The 18,032-nt window shown below is 36.1% G+C and overlaps 1 protein-coding gene across 15 annotated transcripts in view; it reads right to left on the bottom strand.

Annotated features, from left to right (window-relative positions):
• The window catches only part of DGKB (diacylglycerol kinase beta), a 476,877-nt gene that overhangs the window by 144,291 nt on the left and 314,554 nt on the right, over positions 1 to 18,032 (bottom strand). For all 15 annotated transcript variants that reach the window (XM_061356469.1, XM_061356463.1, XM_061356472.1 and 12 more), the window contains one exon: positions 4,202 to 4,266. In XM_061356469.1, coding sequence (XP_061212453.1) covers positions 4,202 to 4,266 — 65 coding nt within the window. The remainder of the gene's footprint in view (positions 1 to 4,201; positions 4,267 to 18,032) is intronic.

The raw sequence follows: 18,032 nt of genomic DNA, 5'->3' as shown, positions 1-18,032 counted from the left end.
GTGTCAAGGTCCCTCTGGATGGCATTCCTTCCCTCCAGCGTATCAGCCGAACCACACAGCTTGTCATGGGCAAACTTGCTGAGGGTGCACTCAATCCCACTGTCCATGTCAGCGACGAAGATGTTGAACAAGACCGATCCCAATACCGATCCCTGAGGGACACCACTTGTTACTGGTCTCCAGCCAGACACTGAGCCATTGACCACTACTCTTTGTGTGCGGCCATCCAGCCAGTCTTTATCCACTGAGTGGTCCACCTATCAAATTGATGTCTCTAATTTAGAGACAAGGATGTCTTGTGGGACAGTGCTGAGCGCTTTATACAAATCCAGGTAGATGACATCAACTGCTCTACCCCTGCCCATCAGTTCCGTAGCTGGCTGTCACCAAACACCTTGTTGTTTTTCATGTGCCTTAGAATGTCTTCCAGGAGAATGTGCTCCAAGATTTTCCCAGGCACAGAGGTGAGACTGACTGGTCGGTAATTCTGTGGGTCACCCATTTTCCCCTTCTTGAAAATGGGGATTATATTTCCCTTTTTCCAGTCGTCGGGAACTTTACCTGACTGCCATGATGGACAGTGGCTTAGCAACTTCATTTGCCAGCTCCTTCAGGACCTGTGGATGGATTTCATCAGCTCCCGTGGACTTGTGTAGGTTCAGGTTTTTAAAATGGTCTCAGACCAGTTCCTCTCCTACAGTGGGCTCAAGGTCTTCATTCTCACAGTCCCTGTGTCTGCCTTCCAAGACTTGGGTGGTGCGGTCAGAACATTTGCCAGTTAAGACTGAGGCAAAGAAGTCATTCAGAACCTCAGCCTTCTCCAAATCCAGGGTAGCCAGTTCTCCTGATAGCCTCTGGAGAGGGTCCACGTTGTCCCTAGTCTGTCTTTTATTTGCAATGTACCTATAGAATCCCTTCCTGTTATCTTTAACATCCCTAGCCAAGTTTAATTCTAACTGGGCCTTAGCCTTCCTAACCTGGTCCCTAGCTTAGTAGACAACATCCCTATAATCTTTCCAGGCCACCTGTCCTTGCTTCCACCTTTGATCATAAAATGCGATTACTTAAAATGGCATATTAGCATTCATTCTTTAGGGAGAGGTGGGGATGCTACTGTGCTCTCACGTACATTTTTTTCTATTTGACCATCACCAGTATAAAAATTGTTCTCCTGCAGATCCATTTTTGGGAACAAGTAAAGAATATTTTAATATCACTGCTAGACATTTATGTTGAGCCTTATGTGGGAAACAGTATTGAGCAATTCTGTACTGCAGTTTTCAAATGATTAAGGCATGTATTTAATGTTTCTCAGTGAAACCTAAGCTTCTGAATACAGAAGAACCTTTTGAAAAGGGACTTGATTTCAGTTTAATAAGAAATTGAAAAAAAACAGATGCTTCACTGAAAAGAAATGTCACAAGGTGGCTGGTAAGTCATTTGAAGATTTAGGAAACAACAGATAATGTGGATTTTTAATTTATGAGTATTTACACAAACTTAGATTTTCCAAATATCTAAATGTCTAAGTATCTCTAGACTGTTTAGAAATCCATACCTTAATTTATTTATATTTTACTATCTTTGTTGCACTAAGTCTTTGTGTCCAAAATCTATAAATACAGCAGTTTCAAAACGTGTCAGAGCTCTTAAGTCACCTGCTCCCAAAGCAATCAGCAATGTTGGCTAGTAATCATGAAAGTCCTTCTAAGCCTTGTGACATGTTCTTCATTTTGAGAAGGTAAACAAGTACAGATAGATTATTCTTTCACACACGAGCACACCATGTCAGGAGTTTCCCTATTGGTATGCTCTATTTACATGTGAAACTTGGGACAAGTGTTGAGGAATACCCTTAAGAATTTGAGGATCATTACCAGGATCTAAAGCAAAAGATTCTCCAACCCCAACCTTAACCTAACTTGCTTCACTGAAACAAAGTCAATACCCTTGTGTTTCAAAAGACCTCTGCACACAGTATAAAGATTCACTTCAGCGAGGAAACTTTCATATGTTCATTTTCAGAGTAGAACCTCAGTGCAAGGACCTGCTATAGAAAACTGCATGACAGCTACAGCAGCTCAAAACCTTGAAAAGTCATGAAAGAGAAAACTAACATAAAACCACAAAAGATTTCTTCTTTTATTCATCACCAGAGATACTCGCATGTGACAATATGGGATTTTTAAATGAGTAATATAGGATTTTCAAACTAGTAAGTGCTATAAACTATGAAGCGCCCTATGAATCTGACTTGAGTTGGACTTGCTGATCCTAAATCATCTAGATTGCACAAAAATTCCAGACTCTGGTGAATTAAGTCTTGCAGTTCAGCAGACATCCAGAAGAGTTTTATTTTCACACACAGTAGGAAAATGCTGCTGCAACATTATTATGGAGTGTTGCCACATGCAAATAACTGCTAGTGGAACAAACTATTTGTGAACTAACATCATCTGGAAAATTCTATTCAACAAAAATAGAAATGCATATTTTTTTATCACTACACAAATAAGAAACATTTTAAAACATCAGTCCCTATTGCAGTATTTTGCTCAAGTCCTTACATTCCTTTTAGAAAGGCATAATCTTTCTGAATAGTCTTTCAATACCCAGAGAATCATTGCTTTTTTCAAGTTCTTTCAATATCACAGTACCAAAGCACGTAGGGACTGGAACTATATATTTTTGCAATTAATTTCCTTAAGATAATGTTAGAAACATCAGATTCCTTAAAATATAGATGAATTTCAAGGTGAATCTGCTAGCAGATGTTATTAATGGCATATGATTTATTGTGACATGAAATCTGATCTGAAACTCATGTTATTAGCTGAGCTTTTTATAAATTATAATTGCCAACTGTTGAAAATATGCAGAAAGACCACTGATAAACTAGCTTCATCTTCATGGCCTAGACGATCCGTATTTGCTAAATGTCCAATACTTCTAGTCCTGCTGAACGAGTATTATACATTGGGGTGCACAGATCAGGTTTGATTTTTTACATAATGTAATTCTTTCAGAATGAGAAGCATCGGAGGTAGGTAGAGTTCACAGAAAATAAATGTTTACTGTGGAACTTGAAAAGAAACATACACTTGGGTTCACAGTCTGTCATTGCACAGATTCTAAACAGATTTGAGTATTTCAGGGAAAAAAATAACTGACTATTAAATGTAAAATGTGTACTTCAACATGAAAACAGTAAGAAATTAGGTAACATTCAAACATAATTTTGTACAGCTCTAAGAAGACAACACAAACAGCGCATTTTATCATCCTAAAGTCTACGAAGATTTGCATCTACACAAGACTTTCCATGTCACTCCCACGGAAAACTAAAGACAGTCTACAGGTAAGCTCACAATGACAAAATCATTTGTGTTAATAATTATTTCCAGATATTCTGTTTATTCCTAATAACTATGTATCTTAATTTTCCCCCTCAGGTGCCTTTAAAAGTTAATTAAAGTTTCTGAAATGTTACTTTTACCTATCACAACTTACGTGCTAAATTACCTAAATAAGAAAAGACACACAAGCATTGCATTATGAATATTATCTACTCAACAAACCAGACATTGAAAGAAGGTGAATTTACAGTACATGTTGTAATACATTTTTAATCTCCAGAAAAGCTCTGAGATAATACTGCAAATTCAAAAAGCAACACAAGGAACAGACGCAAAGTCTAATTCCTGACTTATTTTACATATTCAAAGTTATTTAATGATAAAAGCATTTATGTGTAAAATGGCATTCACTTGCCCTTACTAAGAGTATATATGGAAGAGCCTCCTGTCAATGTACTAGTGTGCGTGTGGGAATGAAACATAAGGATCACCATCTGCAGTTGTCTAATAAGTGCTCTTCAGTGCCTAATGGCAAAGTGTCAATTCAGGGATCCTCAGATACCACAATGCATCATCTTGTCCATGCTAGTCTTACAAGTCAAGCATTTAACATGTGAGAACAGTTTATTTATAATGCTATTCATTTCAGTTGAAATACCAGATATAAAACAGTTACCCTACAAGCAGTCTGGGAGCATATACTTAATACAAAAGTCACCAATTTTCTTTTTTTTTTATAATAAGAATCAGTATTTTAAAGCATGTGCAAAATTTAACCTCTCACAGAACATACCTTAGTAACATGGAAAAGATCTTTTCATATGTAGATATTTTTAGATTCTTACCTACTGTTGAACTTCTCTGGATGTTTTTCTCTCATGATATGGAATCTGTGAGCAATTGAAGCATCCTAATAGGAAAAAGAAAACCATAAATCTATTGTGACAGCAAATCACAAAATAGAAGTCCAAAACTGTGAACAAGACATATGGTTTGTAAAGTGTTCTGTGAAATGTCATTTTCAAGAAAAACAATACTTTTACCAAGAAGGCTTAAAGGTACACTGTACGAAGAATGGGATATATCTGAGCTTAATCATTTATCACCCTTGTTACAGTCTCCATTATTCCTTTTTACCAATCAGGCATGATAGTTTCAGTTTACTGAAAGGTTCTTCAGCATCTGTACCATTCAAATCTGGTGAAGGTTTACAATAAGACCATTCACACGTTTTTTTCTTGTAGGAGTGCTTACTAAAGTCTATGAAATCTGTTTCTTTAGTACAGATGAGTGATGCAGCGAAGTTACTCTACATGCATATAGCTTGATATTTGCATATGGCTATTCAACAGCTTTCTCTAGAAAACTGGAATGAATTGTAGAAAAATTGGTAGAAAATTGAAATAAATGTCAGGAGATGCCCCATTTAATTAAATTAAATACATATTATCAAGCTATTTAAAAATTTAGTAAATTATGATAATACTACATTTAAATAATGTGTATGTGAGATGAAATAGCTGCATGAAATACTTGTATGTGTATAACATCTTAAAGAAAATCAAACCACTGTGGTGGGGTGTTGCTGAAAGTAGAGCATTTGGAACTGATGTGCTAGAATCAATCTTCAAAGCATTTTAGTATCTCCTTTGCAGTTATGAAAATAATGTTTTGCTCATTCCAAATCATGTAATATTTATTTCACATAAGAATCATTAACAATTTACAAACTAGGAATTAAGAACATAAAAAGTTTCTTCATCTTTTAATGTATGTATTAAATGAGGTGTGAGGATATGAAACCTACCAACTCTGAAGTCTTGTGATAGCAAACACAGAGTAATCCATTTGGATCATGCTTTTATAATTATGTCTTTAAAATGCTGCATTTATATGAATATATATATATTTATAAGAAAAGTTACTTCAGTTACTATGAAGTTTAGATGAATTTCACTTTTCAGGCAAAGAGTTTGAGAAACTAAAAATAATTATATTGCTGTAGCCAACTACCACGTATTTGAAAAAATACATTATTTATCAACTGAAAAGATCATGAAAGTACAAAACCCAAGAATTTGAGTATTTCAGTATGAAATCTGTATCTAGCAACAAATTAAACACTTCAAATACTTAAATTTTCTATTGCTGCTACTGCTAAACATGTCTAAAAGATTTTGTTTATCATCATCTTTATTTAAATCAATGTTATATAAATCTCAATAAGCAAGCAAGTACTCAGTGCAGATATACAGGTAGCCACTAATACCAAACATGGCTGCAAAACTTTACATCCAAACAGCTTTTATTTACTAGAATCTTATGTAGGGTGCGCTCTGGATAACAGAATGGTTCAGCCTTATGTCTGGCTTACTAAGTCATGGGTACTTTGAAAAAAATAAATGTATGAACTTTAATACCTTGTTAAAGATAAAATTGTTCAGACCAATTGATAAAATTTAAATAAGATTAAGATCATGAACAAAAAACCCAACCCAAAACCCATAAACCCAAACATTTTTTATACACTCGACTACAAAATTTTCAGGCAAAATTTCAAATAAAATCCATTACTGACATCATTAAATGTATTTCTCCCTTGAGATATTCACTTTTATTCATGCTCTTGTTATATAGTCTTCTAAAGATGGACATAGTTTGTTACTTTATGCACATCATAGTATTTTTTGATTAAGAATGGAATTGTCATTTAACATTTTACTGTTCTACAAGGAAATGACAGCAAAAATTCCTAGTAGAATGGAATGGTGTTAGTCACAAAATGCCTTATTGCTCTGTCCTGTCACTCAAACCATCTTCTGAAACTTTCAGTGCTACATTCTCAAACTGCACTCATCATTACTTTAGATTTATTTTTATGTGCAATTGTATAAGGCAAATATCCACAAGTATCCAGGTGATCCCACAGCTCTTGGAGACGGATGAAATAAAGCTGACAGTAAACCCTGAGACATCACTCTTCTAAACAAAGCCTGCCAGATGAACTAAAATAATAACTCTGTTAACTTTAGAAAGACCCATCATTCATACTTTATCCCACATTAGATGTGCCAACATGAGAAAAGTATATTTGTTAGCCAGTTCTATATGAAAAAGAAATGAAAGGACTACTGTTGTAGTTAACTGTTCATTTTCTATATACTGAAGAAAAGACAGACCCAAGATAAAATGAATAAAGGAGTAGTAACATATTTGACAGACACTAGGAAACACTAATCAAGAACTGTCTAATGAATGAAATGAAAAGGCTAATGTGCTTACTCATGCATAACAAATGCAAGGCACAAACAAGCTAGGGATCAATGCCCACTGCAGATGGCAAACAGGCAGTTGTTTCCATGCAAAATTGATTTGATCAAAATTTTCTCCTGCCTGAACATTTTCTGACTCCAAACCTCCAAAAAAAGTAATACACAAAGCTAATTTTGACATGCATGACACAAGAAAGGCACACATCAGAACAATTTAATTAAAAAAAACTGTTGAAAGGCTATTTTTACTAATGGAGACTGTAAACCAGAGCCGTAACTACACACACAAGCTTGAAAGCAGGGAAGCTGCTAAAGCTTTCCTCAGTTTATACTGCACAACTGCCCTCTTGAACCGTTAATTAAATCCGACAGCCCTTAGATTCCTTAGCCAGAGGACCTCTTCCCAACCATGACTCCATGCTACAGGAGAAGTTCACTGCATGTTAGCAAAAAAATCTTTTGCTTTAGGGGAAAAAAAGGGAAAAAAAGAGAAAAAAATAAAAAGTCACTGACTTTTCTGGTTTTCAAATGTCTGTAATCTCACTGTTAAGATAGTAGCATACAGAATAGTATGAATAAATAACAACTGGAAGACTTCAAAGTAACAGGAACTTGAGTGGTAAGGAATGCAAGTTCTATCTAAGAACCGCAGGAATCACTAGATGGAATCCCCGAACCCTGAAGAACAACCATGAAAAGTTTTGTATTTCTGGATGAGAACAGAGCATTCTTCACCGTGAGCTGTTTCAGCTACATTTGAAATAGGATTCATTTTAGCAGACTTCATTCATCCGTTTCAAAATGAGGGATCTAGCCTGACCTGTTTAGAGCATACGATGAATCAATGGAGAATTAACTTCTTTTTTTGGTCACAAACGATATTACAATCACCTAATTAACTATTCTAAGAAACGGAGCAATATCCCACGGTAAGTCGAAAACTGTTTGCATAATGCTGATCATTCCTGGTACCTGATATTGTGGGTAGCCAGTAAGTATGAGAAATTATTTTTGTCTTCTATAATAAAAATTATGTAGAACAGAAAACCAAAGAGTCACCACACATGTTTCATGGTATTACCTAGCAAGATAACAAGTGAACAGGTTTCTTTAGAAAGATCATCTGACAACCTGATACTGGTTTATAATTAATACTACCTGTGGGCATTATTTATTAATTTTTATTAATAAACTGATATGTATCCTAGCCTGAAATACAATTTTCCAGCAGTGCAATACCTGAATCTAGGTATTTTCCATTTTTAAAAGTAATGCACCATAAGCATACATAAACATGCCTTAAATTTGCAAGACCCTTATGATTAATAACGATCTGAGGAGACACAATGCTGTCAGGCTTGTTGCAAGGTGAAAGAAGGAGGGAAGTCTTTCAGGATCACTGTAATATGAAACTAGTACCTTTCACTACACCACTGGTTTAGTCACAAAGCTCATTTTATACGTAAAACATTGTAATACTTTTCACGAAGGCATCCAAAAATGGAGAGTTTTTTTTCAGGAACACTTTTGCCACAAAAGCAATGCCGATGTGCAAAGTAATGCTGAATAAAGAGCATTTAAAGCAGAACTATGTAACTAATTAAACAAGTTTGTGTGTCTGAGAATGTTATATGAATATTTGAGTTGTATGCTACCACTCTGAAATATTTCTTTTTAAAGACATGCAATATTTTTAGTCATTTACATGTCATATGCGATGTATGACAATACCCTGGACAATGACAGTTTCTTTGAACTTTCATTTTATAGTATCAACAATCTAATCTGAGAAAAAAAAACCCACACCTTGTTCCCTTTTGCATGCCTCTCTAGCTTAGATGGTTTCCACTCACTACTGCAGCATTTTGAAAGTACAGACGAAGGAATGGGTGTCTAAAGAACACAAAACGCCGTTTACCCCTCTTTAAATTCTACAAAATTGTGAACAGACTTTTAAAAAATGTACCTCTGTATCTCCAAATATTCAACCTGGAAATATGCATGATGAACATGTAGACATATACACATATATAAACCCTTATTTTGAACCTGTTCAGAGTCTGAAGTAGTTGGACTATCCTTCTTACATCTCACTCAGGTTTGTTTTAAATCCTGACAGTGAAGATAGAGAACAGACAGAGCATATCTGAATCTACTCCTAGGAAATGGAAAAAATATTTTAATTGAACTAGAACATTTCTCAAAGTGACCTGCCAAGAAGAAAAGAGGCTTAAGTTGCTACACCTTTTTAATACCTTATGATTGACTTACACACATATATATTCATCTTTTTAACGGGTATTAGCATTACCGGAAAGCAATCTGAAGCAGTCTTTTCAGAGGAGTAACCTTATACATTGTGAATAACCTTATAGAAAGATTAATGCATTTAATATATGTCTAACTATAAGCTTGATGTGATTAAAATTTCCATTAAATAATAATTTTTATGCTGGTGAACAAACAAATGACCACTGTGCATCTTCTTTGGGTATAAATGGTCTGATTATTTTTTTCTAAGATGCTTCTTTAATTAAGGCTTAATGGATCTACAAGGTTAGGAAGCTTAAAGGATAATTCAGCAACCTGTGATCTTTGGATCAGAATGCAAATCTAACCTGAACTACCAGTTAGCTCACATCAGTTATTAATGTGGGATAGTACAGACATACAAAAATATAATTGAAAATAGATCAAGAAAAGTTTGCTGTACTCGCTTAAGACTCAAAATAGTATTCCTAGATAAACAAACATACTTATGATTATGCATTCCAATTTTTTCACATACAAAAAACAAAAGCCATAGATACATGTTTTAATATTTCCCATGCTATAACAATCAAGCGTCTCAAATAAACAAATGATATGACTAGTACTGAACCATTCAATGCCCAAGTCTAGAAAAAGGTAATCAAGAAACTTCAGGTCCTGCCTTGTTTGGATCAAACTATCATTTCATATTTCACTTCCAAGTATTTATGATTAAATTACAAGCATTGTCTTTGAGACCTTCCAAAAAAAAAACAAACCAAAAAATCATTAATATATTAGGGTTTGGTGTAACACTAGTTACTATAGTTATCTTAGTTTCTACTGATATTTTAAGATGGTATAGCTGAGAAAGGTGATAGCTTGAGAAGGTCAGAGCAAGAAGAGATTTCAAGCTCTTTTTGATGCAGCTTTACTGAAAGATAATGATAATTCACATAAGAAAAATCTGAGAAAAAAAATAATCTGAGAAACTTGTGTTCCTGGTTTTCCAAGAAAAACACAGAAACTGTCAAGATAATGGTATTCATTTTGTCAGTGATACTCTTGACAGCCAGCCCTCTGACGGTCATGTTTAAATACATTTCAGCTGCACATGTATTACTAAGTCAAGTGACAGTTCATATTTTAAATACTCATTTAAATAGATAATATCTCTAAAACCAGGATGAAACTTTCAATAACTACAGTATTTATAAATGATAGGCAAAAGACCAGAGGATCATATATCTGGAAATTTTAACAAAATATTTAGACCAGGCCTTTAGACATACTTCCTCACACTTTTTACTTCAACTCAAATCTCTCAAGTTTCTGACACTATGTATATATAATTTGGTATTAGAAATGTTTCACACAGACACAAAGGAAAACCCATTTTGCAGGAAAAGATACATTCATATAGGATGACAACATGTCCCATCCCAAATGTAGGGACCACTTCAGGAACCAGTCCTGTAACACAAGCCTTTGTACCAGTACGTCATGGACTTCCTTTGAGGCATTACTTTTGTGTTTAGAAACTGCTGCTAAATTCCTACATACTTCTATTTTTAAATCACTAACAAAATTCAAGGACGACCAAAGAAGACTGCAAGATAAGACTGTTAGTTATTACCAGACCAGACCCGGAGAATTACAGACCCGTTAGTCTCACCTCTGTGCCTGGCAAAATCTTGGAGCAGATTCTCCTGGAAGGCATGGAAAGGCACATGAAAAACAACAAGGTGCTTGGTGACAGCCAGCATGGCTTCACCAAGGGGAAATCCTGCCTGACCAATTTGGTGGCCTTCTATGATGGGGCTACGGAACTGATGGACAGCGGTAAAGCAGTTGATGTCATCTACGTGGACTTGTGCAAAGCGCTTGACACTGTCCCACAAGACACCCTTGTCTCTAAATTGGAGAGACATCAATTTGATGGATGGACCACTCAGTGGATAAAGAACTGGCACAGAAAGAGTGGTGGTCAATAGCTCAATGTCCAGCTGGAGACCAGTAACGAGTGGTGTCCCTCAGGAATCGATGTTGGGAGCAGTCTTGTTCAACACCTTTGTTGTTGACATGGACAGTGGAATTGAGTGCGCCCTCAGTAAGATTGCCCATGACACCAAGCTCTGTGGTTCGGCTGATACGCTGGAGGGAAGGAATGCCATCCAGAGGGACCTTGACACACTTGTGAGGTGGGCTGATGCCAACCTCATGAAGTTTAACCATGCCAAGTGCAAGGTCCCACACCTGGGTCGGAGCAATCCCAGGCACAGCTACAGGTTGGGCAGAGAAGAGATTGAGAGCAGCCCTGCGGAGAAGGACCTGGGGGTGCTGGTTGATGCGAAAATGAACATGAGCCAGCTTCAGTGTGTGCTTGCAGCCCAGAAAGCCAACCGTATCATGGGCTGCATCAAAAGGAGCGTGACAAGCAGGTCAAAGGAGGTGATCCTGCACCTCTGCTCTCGTGAGACCTCCAAATACTTGGAGTACTGTGTGCAGTTCTGGTGTCCTCAACATAAAAAGGACATGGAACTGTTGGAACAAGTCCAGAGGAGTTCCACGGGGATGATCAGGGGACTGGAGCACCTCCCATATGAAGACAGGCTGAGAAAATTGGGGCTGTTCAGCCTGGAGAAGGCTGTGTGGAGACCTCATAGCAGCCTTCCAGTATCTGAAGGGGGCCTATAGGGATGCTGGGGAGGGACCATTCATTAGGGACTGTAGTGATAGGGCAAGGGGTAATGGGTTAAAACTTAAACATGGGAAGTTTAGATTGGATATAAGGAGGGAATTCTTTCCTGTGAGGGTGGTGAGGCACTGGAATAGTTTGCCAAGGGAGGTTGTGAATGCTCCATCCCTGGCAGTGTTCAAGACCACGTTGGATGTAGCCTTGGGTGATATGGTTTAGTATGAGGTGTCCCTGCCTATGGTAGGGGGGCTGGAACTAGATGACCTTAAGGCCCTTTCCAACCCTAACCATTCTATGATTCTTTGACTAAAAGAAGCTATGCCCCATCACTCAATACAATGCACAGGACGTGTACCCTGTAAGATGAGCTCTGCTGAGGATACACAGTTTTACTGAGCACATCTTCCTTTCTTTATATTTGGTCACCCTAAATTTACCGTAACTAGAGAAGGGTTCTTCTACATCTATGCTGAGTGGTTATGTGGTCACTAAAAAGAGAAGAAAAGTGATCACATGGCAATTAGCCAACATAGCCATATAGACAGTGTATTAAATATCTTGTATATTAAAAAGACCTCTGTGGTAAACCTTTAGTAGCATTTCTGATAACTGCTGATGGAGAACTACGTTGAAATTGTCCCAGATTATCTTGCACAATGAGTTTGAGCGTAACACACTCAAGGACACAGCTCAGACTGAAAGTCAATAAAAGCACTGCAATGCAATGTAATGTGCTGTTGCTTTAGTTGTTCTTAGGAAACGCACAGTAAAAGTTTACATTAAGAACCTGGCTAGCTTGCAATGAATGCCTTGATTTTCATGCCCAGCACTCTTGCAATTCTGAGGAGAGAAAAGTGAGAAATTGTCAACACAAAACCAATTACTAAGTTTTGGGTTTTTTTTGGTGAAATACTAATTACTGTCAGCACACTCAAATCTTAATATATATGCATACTTGGGATAAGGAATAATTGCTTGTGCTGTGTCCTGAAAAATTAAACTCAACTGATATATGTTTTTCAAATACTGTCCTAATAAAAAACCCAAACCACCTAAACAAAAAACAATCCCTCTGGGTATTTTCATTTTGAGCTCCGGTTGTTGGCATTATAGTAGTACTCACAGGGGCTAAATTTAGGCCTTTAATTTACATGCCAAAACTGGCAGGATGATCTCCCAACATGCTCAAAAGTAAGAACAAAGCTCTTCAGAATGATTTTTCCAAAAGGCATGCAGACAAGTTTCTGTTCTGAATCATCATTTGGAAATCTTTCGTAACTAATCATACAACAGGCTGAACACACCTAACTTCTTAACTTTATGAAGCTATGCCTGAAATGCAACAGTTTGAGCTGTCCTTTGAAATCTTCACTGGGGCTCATGCCAAATTTTGTACCACCCATTTTATATGCTCATTTGCTTGATAGGGATCAAATAATAAATGTTCACCTGACTTCTCCTTAGCAACTCCCCGTAACTTGTTAGTGAAAGCCTTGGCAACACAGTGTTATAATTTTAATACATATTTATGTTATTCATTTGTTTCCATAGCAGATATTTATTTTTATAAGAAGTATGCAAACCACTGAAACATCTCTCATTGATTTACACTCTGAAAGAATATTTTTCTCTTAAATGAAAAAGGTCACTGTTTTCATTCATTATGTTTTCAATTTGAAATTTAAATTTTTGCATTAGACTATTATTTACAATCTTCCCTATTAGACAAACAAATATTAATTTATTAGAAAAACCAGCAGACTCATAAATTAGGACTAGATGTTAGATTATTCAACTAAAGATGTTCTCTCTCTCTCTCCACTGATACACAACACACTTTTAACATCCCTCTATTATATTACCTCTTTCTTCTTTCTTATAGGCCTAAAAGCAATTTTTCTGACTTTTGCTCAATATCTAGATTTGTCCTGGTATTGCACTAATCAAAATATTTCCTGAATCCTTCTACTTTATTTTCTTGTTTTTGTCTTTACCTGTGCTATCCCCAACTAAGCAGACACAGGTTTTCTTTATCCCATAACTCAGATTTTAATTTTAAAGTGGTTTTCATTTGTGTCAAGCTTCTTCCTTGGAAAGATTTCAGGATTGCCCTGCTCACCCTTCCTAATTGGATTATCATTGACATTCTTCACCTTCACCATCTTCTCCATTTGACTTATGGCAAATGAGGCAAATTTCTGCTTTTTTCTGTTCTAAAAAAAGGATAGTTAACTTCTGCGTTTCACATTGTTTGACAGGTAGCTCTTTACCATTAACACCAACTCCCTCCCTTTCAGGAATTTCTCTCAGAATCTTCTTCCAGAACTACCCTCTCTTACATAATTTTCTTACATAGCTGTGGGAAGGCAACAACAGCAACTGAAGAGCATACTTGCAGGCTTTGTGTAATGCTATCTTTGTGGACGAAGAGTGAGAGGTATCCTACCCTTTTCAGGCATTTAGCATATTAAATAATTGTACAACTTTTGAGGGCTTCCAAGTTCTGAAGAAACAGTAGAAGACTGTATTGGAAGTACCTACACATGGTCTGGTTCTCCCTAGTGTTCCCAGCTTATGCAAAAGGGACAGATTGTCTTACAGCAAGGTGAAGTTATAGGGGAAATGGCAGAACAGTTTTGTGTCAAACTGAGACAAACCTATTTAACAGGTAGTTTGAAAATAACTGGACAAGTGAGAAGCCTCCAAGAATTATAAACTAGATTCACATGACTTACTCATGCAAAGCCAGAGTTGCTTCTCTGGGACTCTAAATGGGTGCTGCAAAACCAGAATGAAATTAAACTTCATAAAGGTGTTAGACTAAACAGACTAGACTCTAGCAGATCATCTTGATCACACACTGGCTTTACTGCTGCTGTTTCTAATTTGTAACTTTAAAGGTGAATGCATACTAGCCTTCATTCACAGTCTAAGTGGTCAGACTCCTCCCTGGAGTGCAAAATCATACATTATATGGCCATGTTCATGAAAAACAGGTCAGTGTTTTCTGAAATATACCTGCTATCTCAAAACTTTAATATAATTATTTCACATAAACTGTGTTTGATACCAATTGCTCTCAAGCTAAATAAAGCCTAGGCTCTGTAGTAATACTTACCTGAAATATATACTAGTCTTAAAAAATGTAACTAGATGTTATCTTACTGAGCATTTAGGGGCTGAAAAAGATACTCTGCATGAATAACACAATCCTGCATTCCAAAGAAGCATAAAACATCCTATGGCTTATAGAATGAAAAACTCTTTCTGAACTTAGTATGTGGATATATGATAAACTGTTAAAATAGGACCAAAACTGAATGTGTGTTTATGTTAGGTACAGTCAAATTTTTCAGAATTGATTCACATATATTTTCCACCTGAAACAGATCAAGCTTTCTTTACAGCTGCTTTGAATAAATAATTTAGGTATGTAAACCATTTTACATAGATGATAACATGATTTAGTGCGAGGCGTCCCTGCTCATGGCAGGGGGGTTGGAACTAGATGATTTTAAGGTCCTTTCCAACCCTAACTATTCTACGATTCTATGATCTACCCAGATTACAGCACACAGAGGTTATGCAGTACCTGTTTCTGTAGTCTCTTTTAGACTTTGATGCTAAATATATTTATTTATTCCAGAGAGGCTCTATTACACGGTACAGAGGGAGTAAGTCACATGTTATTATCACAATGTTGATACTTAAGGACAACAAAAAAATTGTTCTTTAGTATACTGAAGCCACTAATAATTAAGAACTGTAAATATTTTTTAACAAAACTAGCATGCAGTTAAACTCTGCTTCAGATGAAACGGACAAAAACATGCAGCAGCTTTACAAATTACCAATTCTATATTTCACTATTGGTTTATGCAATACTATTTCACTATTAAGCAATCTCACAGCAGAACACAAAATACCATTCTTGATGCAGTCAGAAATCCTGGAAACTGCACTTAAGAGCTCACTGTTGTGACTTCACACATGCAAAATTTTCAAGCCTCCTCCCCCCACAAAAAAAAATAAAAATGTCCAAATTGTTTTAGAAGTGCTACACTGATCCTTCAGAGAAGGCTAAAGAAATGCTTTTGTAGAATCATAAAATGGCTGCGGTTGGAAGGGACCTTAAAGATCATCTAGTTCCAACCTTCCTGCCAGGGGCAGAGACATTTTCCACTTGCCTAGTGAAAAAGTCTAGAGAGGTGTATGATAAGTGGAACTGAGAAATTCCATAAGTTTTCTAGTAAATAATTCCTCCTCCCAAGCATGCACTTGCATAATGCTTTTTGCCTAACCATCTGGTCAGGCTCAATGCGTCATGGTTGTTTAGCAACTTACAGCTTTAATGGTAGCTTTGAATATATTATACCAGTACCCTATTCTCAGCCTCAAATTGTTTGGGAGGATTCTATATCTGCATAAAAGCTCCTTGCATAAGTCCTGTTAGTCAGGATTTCCAACACAGATGAGGTTTCCCAGAAGACTAGGTTGTTTACACTAAATACTGGGGTACAAGTCCCCAAATTAATTTTCTCATTCACAGAGTTAATCCCCAAATGATCAGACTAAGGGTGCAGCAAACTGTAATGCAAAGGCAGGAACAAGCAGAGTGAGAAATTCTTTGGTTTCTTTCTTCTGTGAAGCCAGTATCGCTTAAAATAGTGCTTTCATTTTGAAAGCATTTTTAAGCCATGGATTATGGAACCACCTATATGCAAGAGAGGTATTATAAGTATGCAGAAATGGTAAACTATACTTTGTCATTTTGAAAATCTGTTGATATAGTGATTTCAGCTCCTGCAGAAGAACTCAGGAGACAACTAAGCACATACCCGAAGTCAGGTCCATAACATTTCCTTGCAAACAATTTTAACAGGAGAGTTTCTTTGAACTTCAGGCCAGACAGCTATGTTGTGAACACATTTTACAGATAGAGAACCACACTGTTTTTTTATAACAATAACTCAATTTGCTTTCATGAGACAGAAGTTCTAACTAAATCTTTGAAATGAAAGCATAGTCAAATCACCCTTAAACTTTAAACCTTAAAACCCAACAATGCAGTAGGCTGAAAGCTGCTGCCAGATTTTCATAAATTTGCAAATCAAAGAGCACCTGTTTGTAAAGTGCTGCTTTGCTCAGCTACTTAAATAATGTAATCAATACTAAATGACAAGCTAGTATTCCCAAATTTGCTGCAGAGTAAGCAGACGCTTGTCTTGCCAATGTTTGTAATAAGTAATCCTTCTAATTACAGCTAAGACAAATGTAGTTAATATTAACTTTTACTCAAGCATAAATATCATATCCATATGACATCAGAAGTTATCTAGGAGTAAGCATTTTTTAATGGTTATAATTATTTTGTATAATACCAGCGTTAATAAAGGCGATGTAAATCAGTTAAATCCTACTTTCACTAGTGTCTTAGTTTAGCTAATGAGCACTCAAAACCTACAAAAACTTATGCAACTTAAAGATCAGTACAAATGAAGCGTTTCCAAACTTTTGGAAAAGTCTGAAACCAGAACTTAATCCTTCTTTTAGTTTCAGTTATGTACATTGTATTCAAAGTAATTTCCTAACCAGATGCATCAAATATACCATTGAGATGCTCCTTTAAGTATGGAACAGAACTTGGAACATAACAGACTTTTCTTTCTGATGAAATTAAAGTTGCAGTTCAAGCTGCCATGAATTTTCCAAATAAATGATTCCATGTCAACATTCCCCAAAGGGGCATTTCATAATCGCCTTCATTTATACATTAATCTGTGACAAACCCCACTGTTTCTGGAATAAGAAGCATTTTTTGCCCTTACTTTTCTTTCAGTAAAAATACTTACACTGTTCAAAACTACTAAAATATCATCTACAGCAATTTCAGTGTTACTGAACAAATTGTAAATTATGCTTTCTGAATTATGGATGGAATTTTTAAAAGGTTTCCATTTTTATAGTCTTTTCAAAGGACAATGGAATCTAGAAAAAAAAAAGATTACAATTTCATCATTTAAAATCTACACAAAGTAATTCAAACAAATGTTATGACATTTAAAATAATGAAACCCTTCATTTATGCCAATGTGTCCTACTTCACATATAAGGAGTCAGAACAGATGTCTAAATATTGTAATGCCAAAAGAAAGTTAGGGCATATCTTGGTTAATACTCTCAGAGCCGTCCATGGTGTCTCTTTAAAACTGGCATGAGTTACTTCAAAACATCTATTCAAAATCCATTCTAGGAAACACAGCTAGACAAAGTGTTCCCAAGACAAAAGGAAAACAATAAAGCTCTGTATAACCCTTTTAGCAGTGTAAGCTGCATATTATCGACAGACCATTCATTGCAATCAACAAATGATTAATTGCAAATTTGTTGCTAAATTGACCACGAAAAAGACAAGCTTCAGGGTACTGTTAAAGAGGAAAAACTTATGTTAAAAAT

The sequence above is a fragment of the Neopsephotus bourkii genome, unplaced genomic scaffold (assembly GCF_033783945.1).
Source record: "Neopsephotus bourkii isolate Nb327-2 ecotype Australia unplaced genomic scaffold, CSIRO-AGI_Nbou_v1 NB_855, whole genome shotgun sequence".
Taxonomy (NCBI): Eukaryota; Metazoa; Chordata; class Aves; order Psittaciformes; family Psittacidae; genus Neopsephotus; species Neopsephotus bourkii.
Note: the sequence above shows the minus strand (reverse complement) of the source record. Positions and strands in the feature narration are given on the sequence as shown.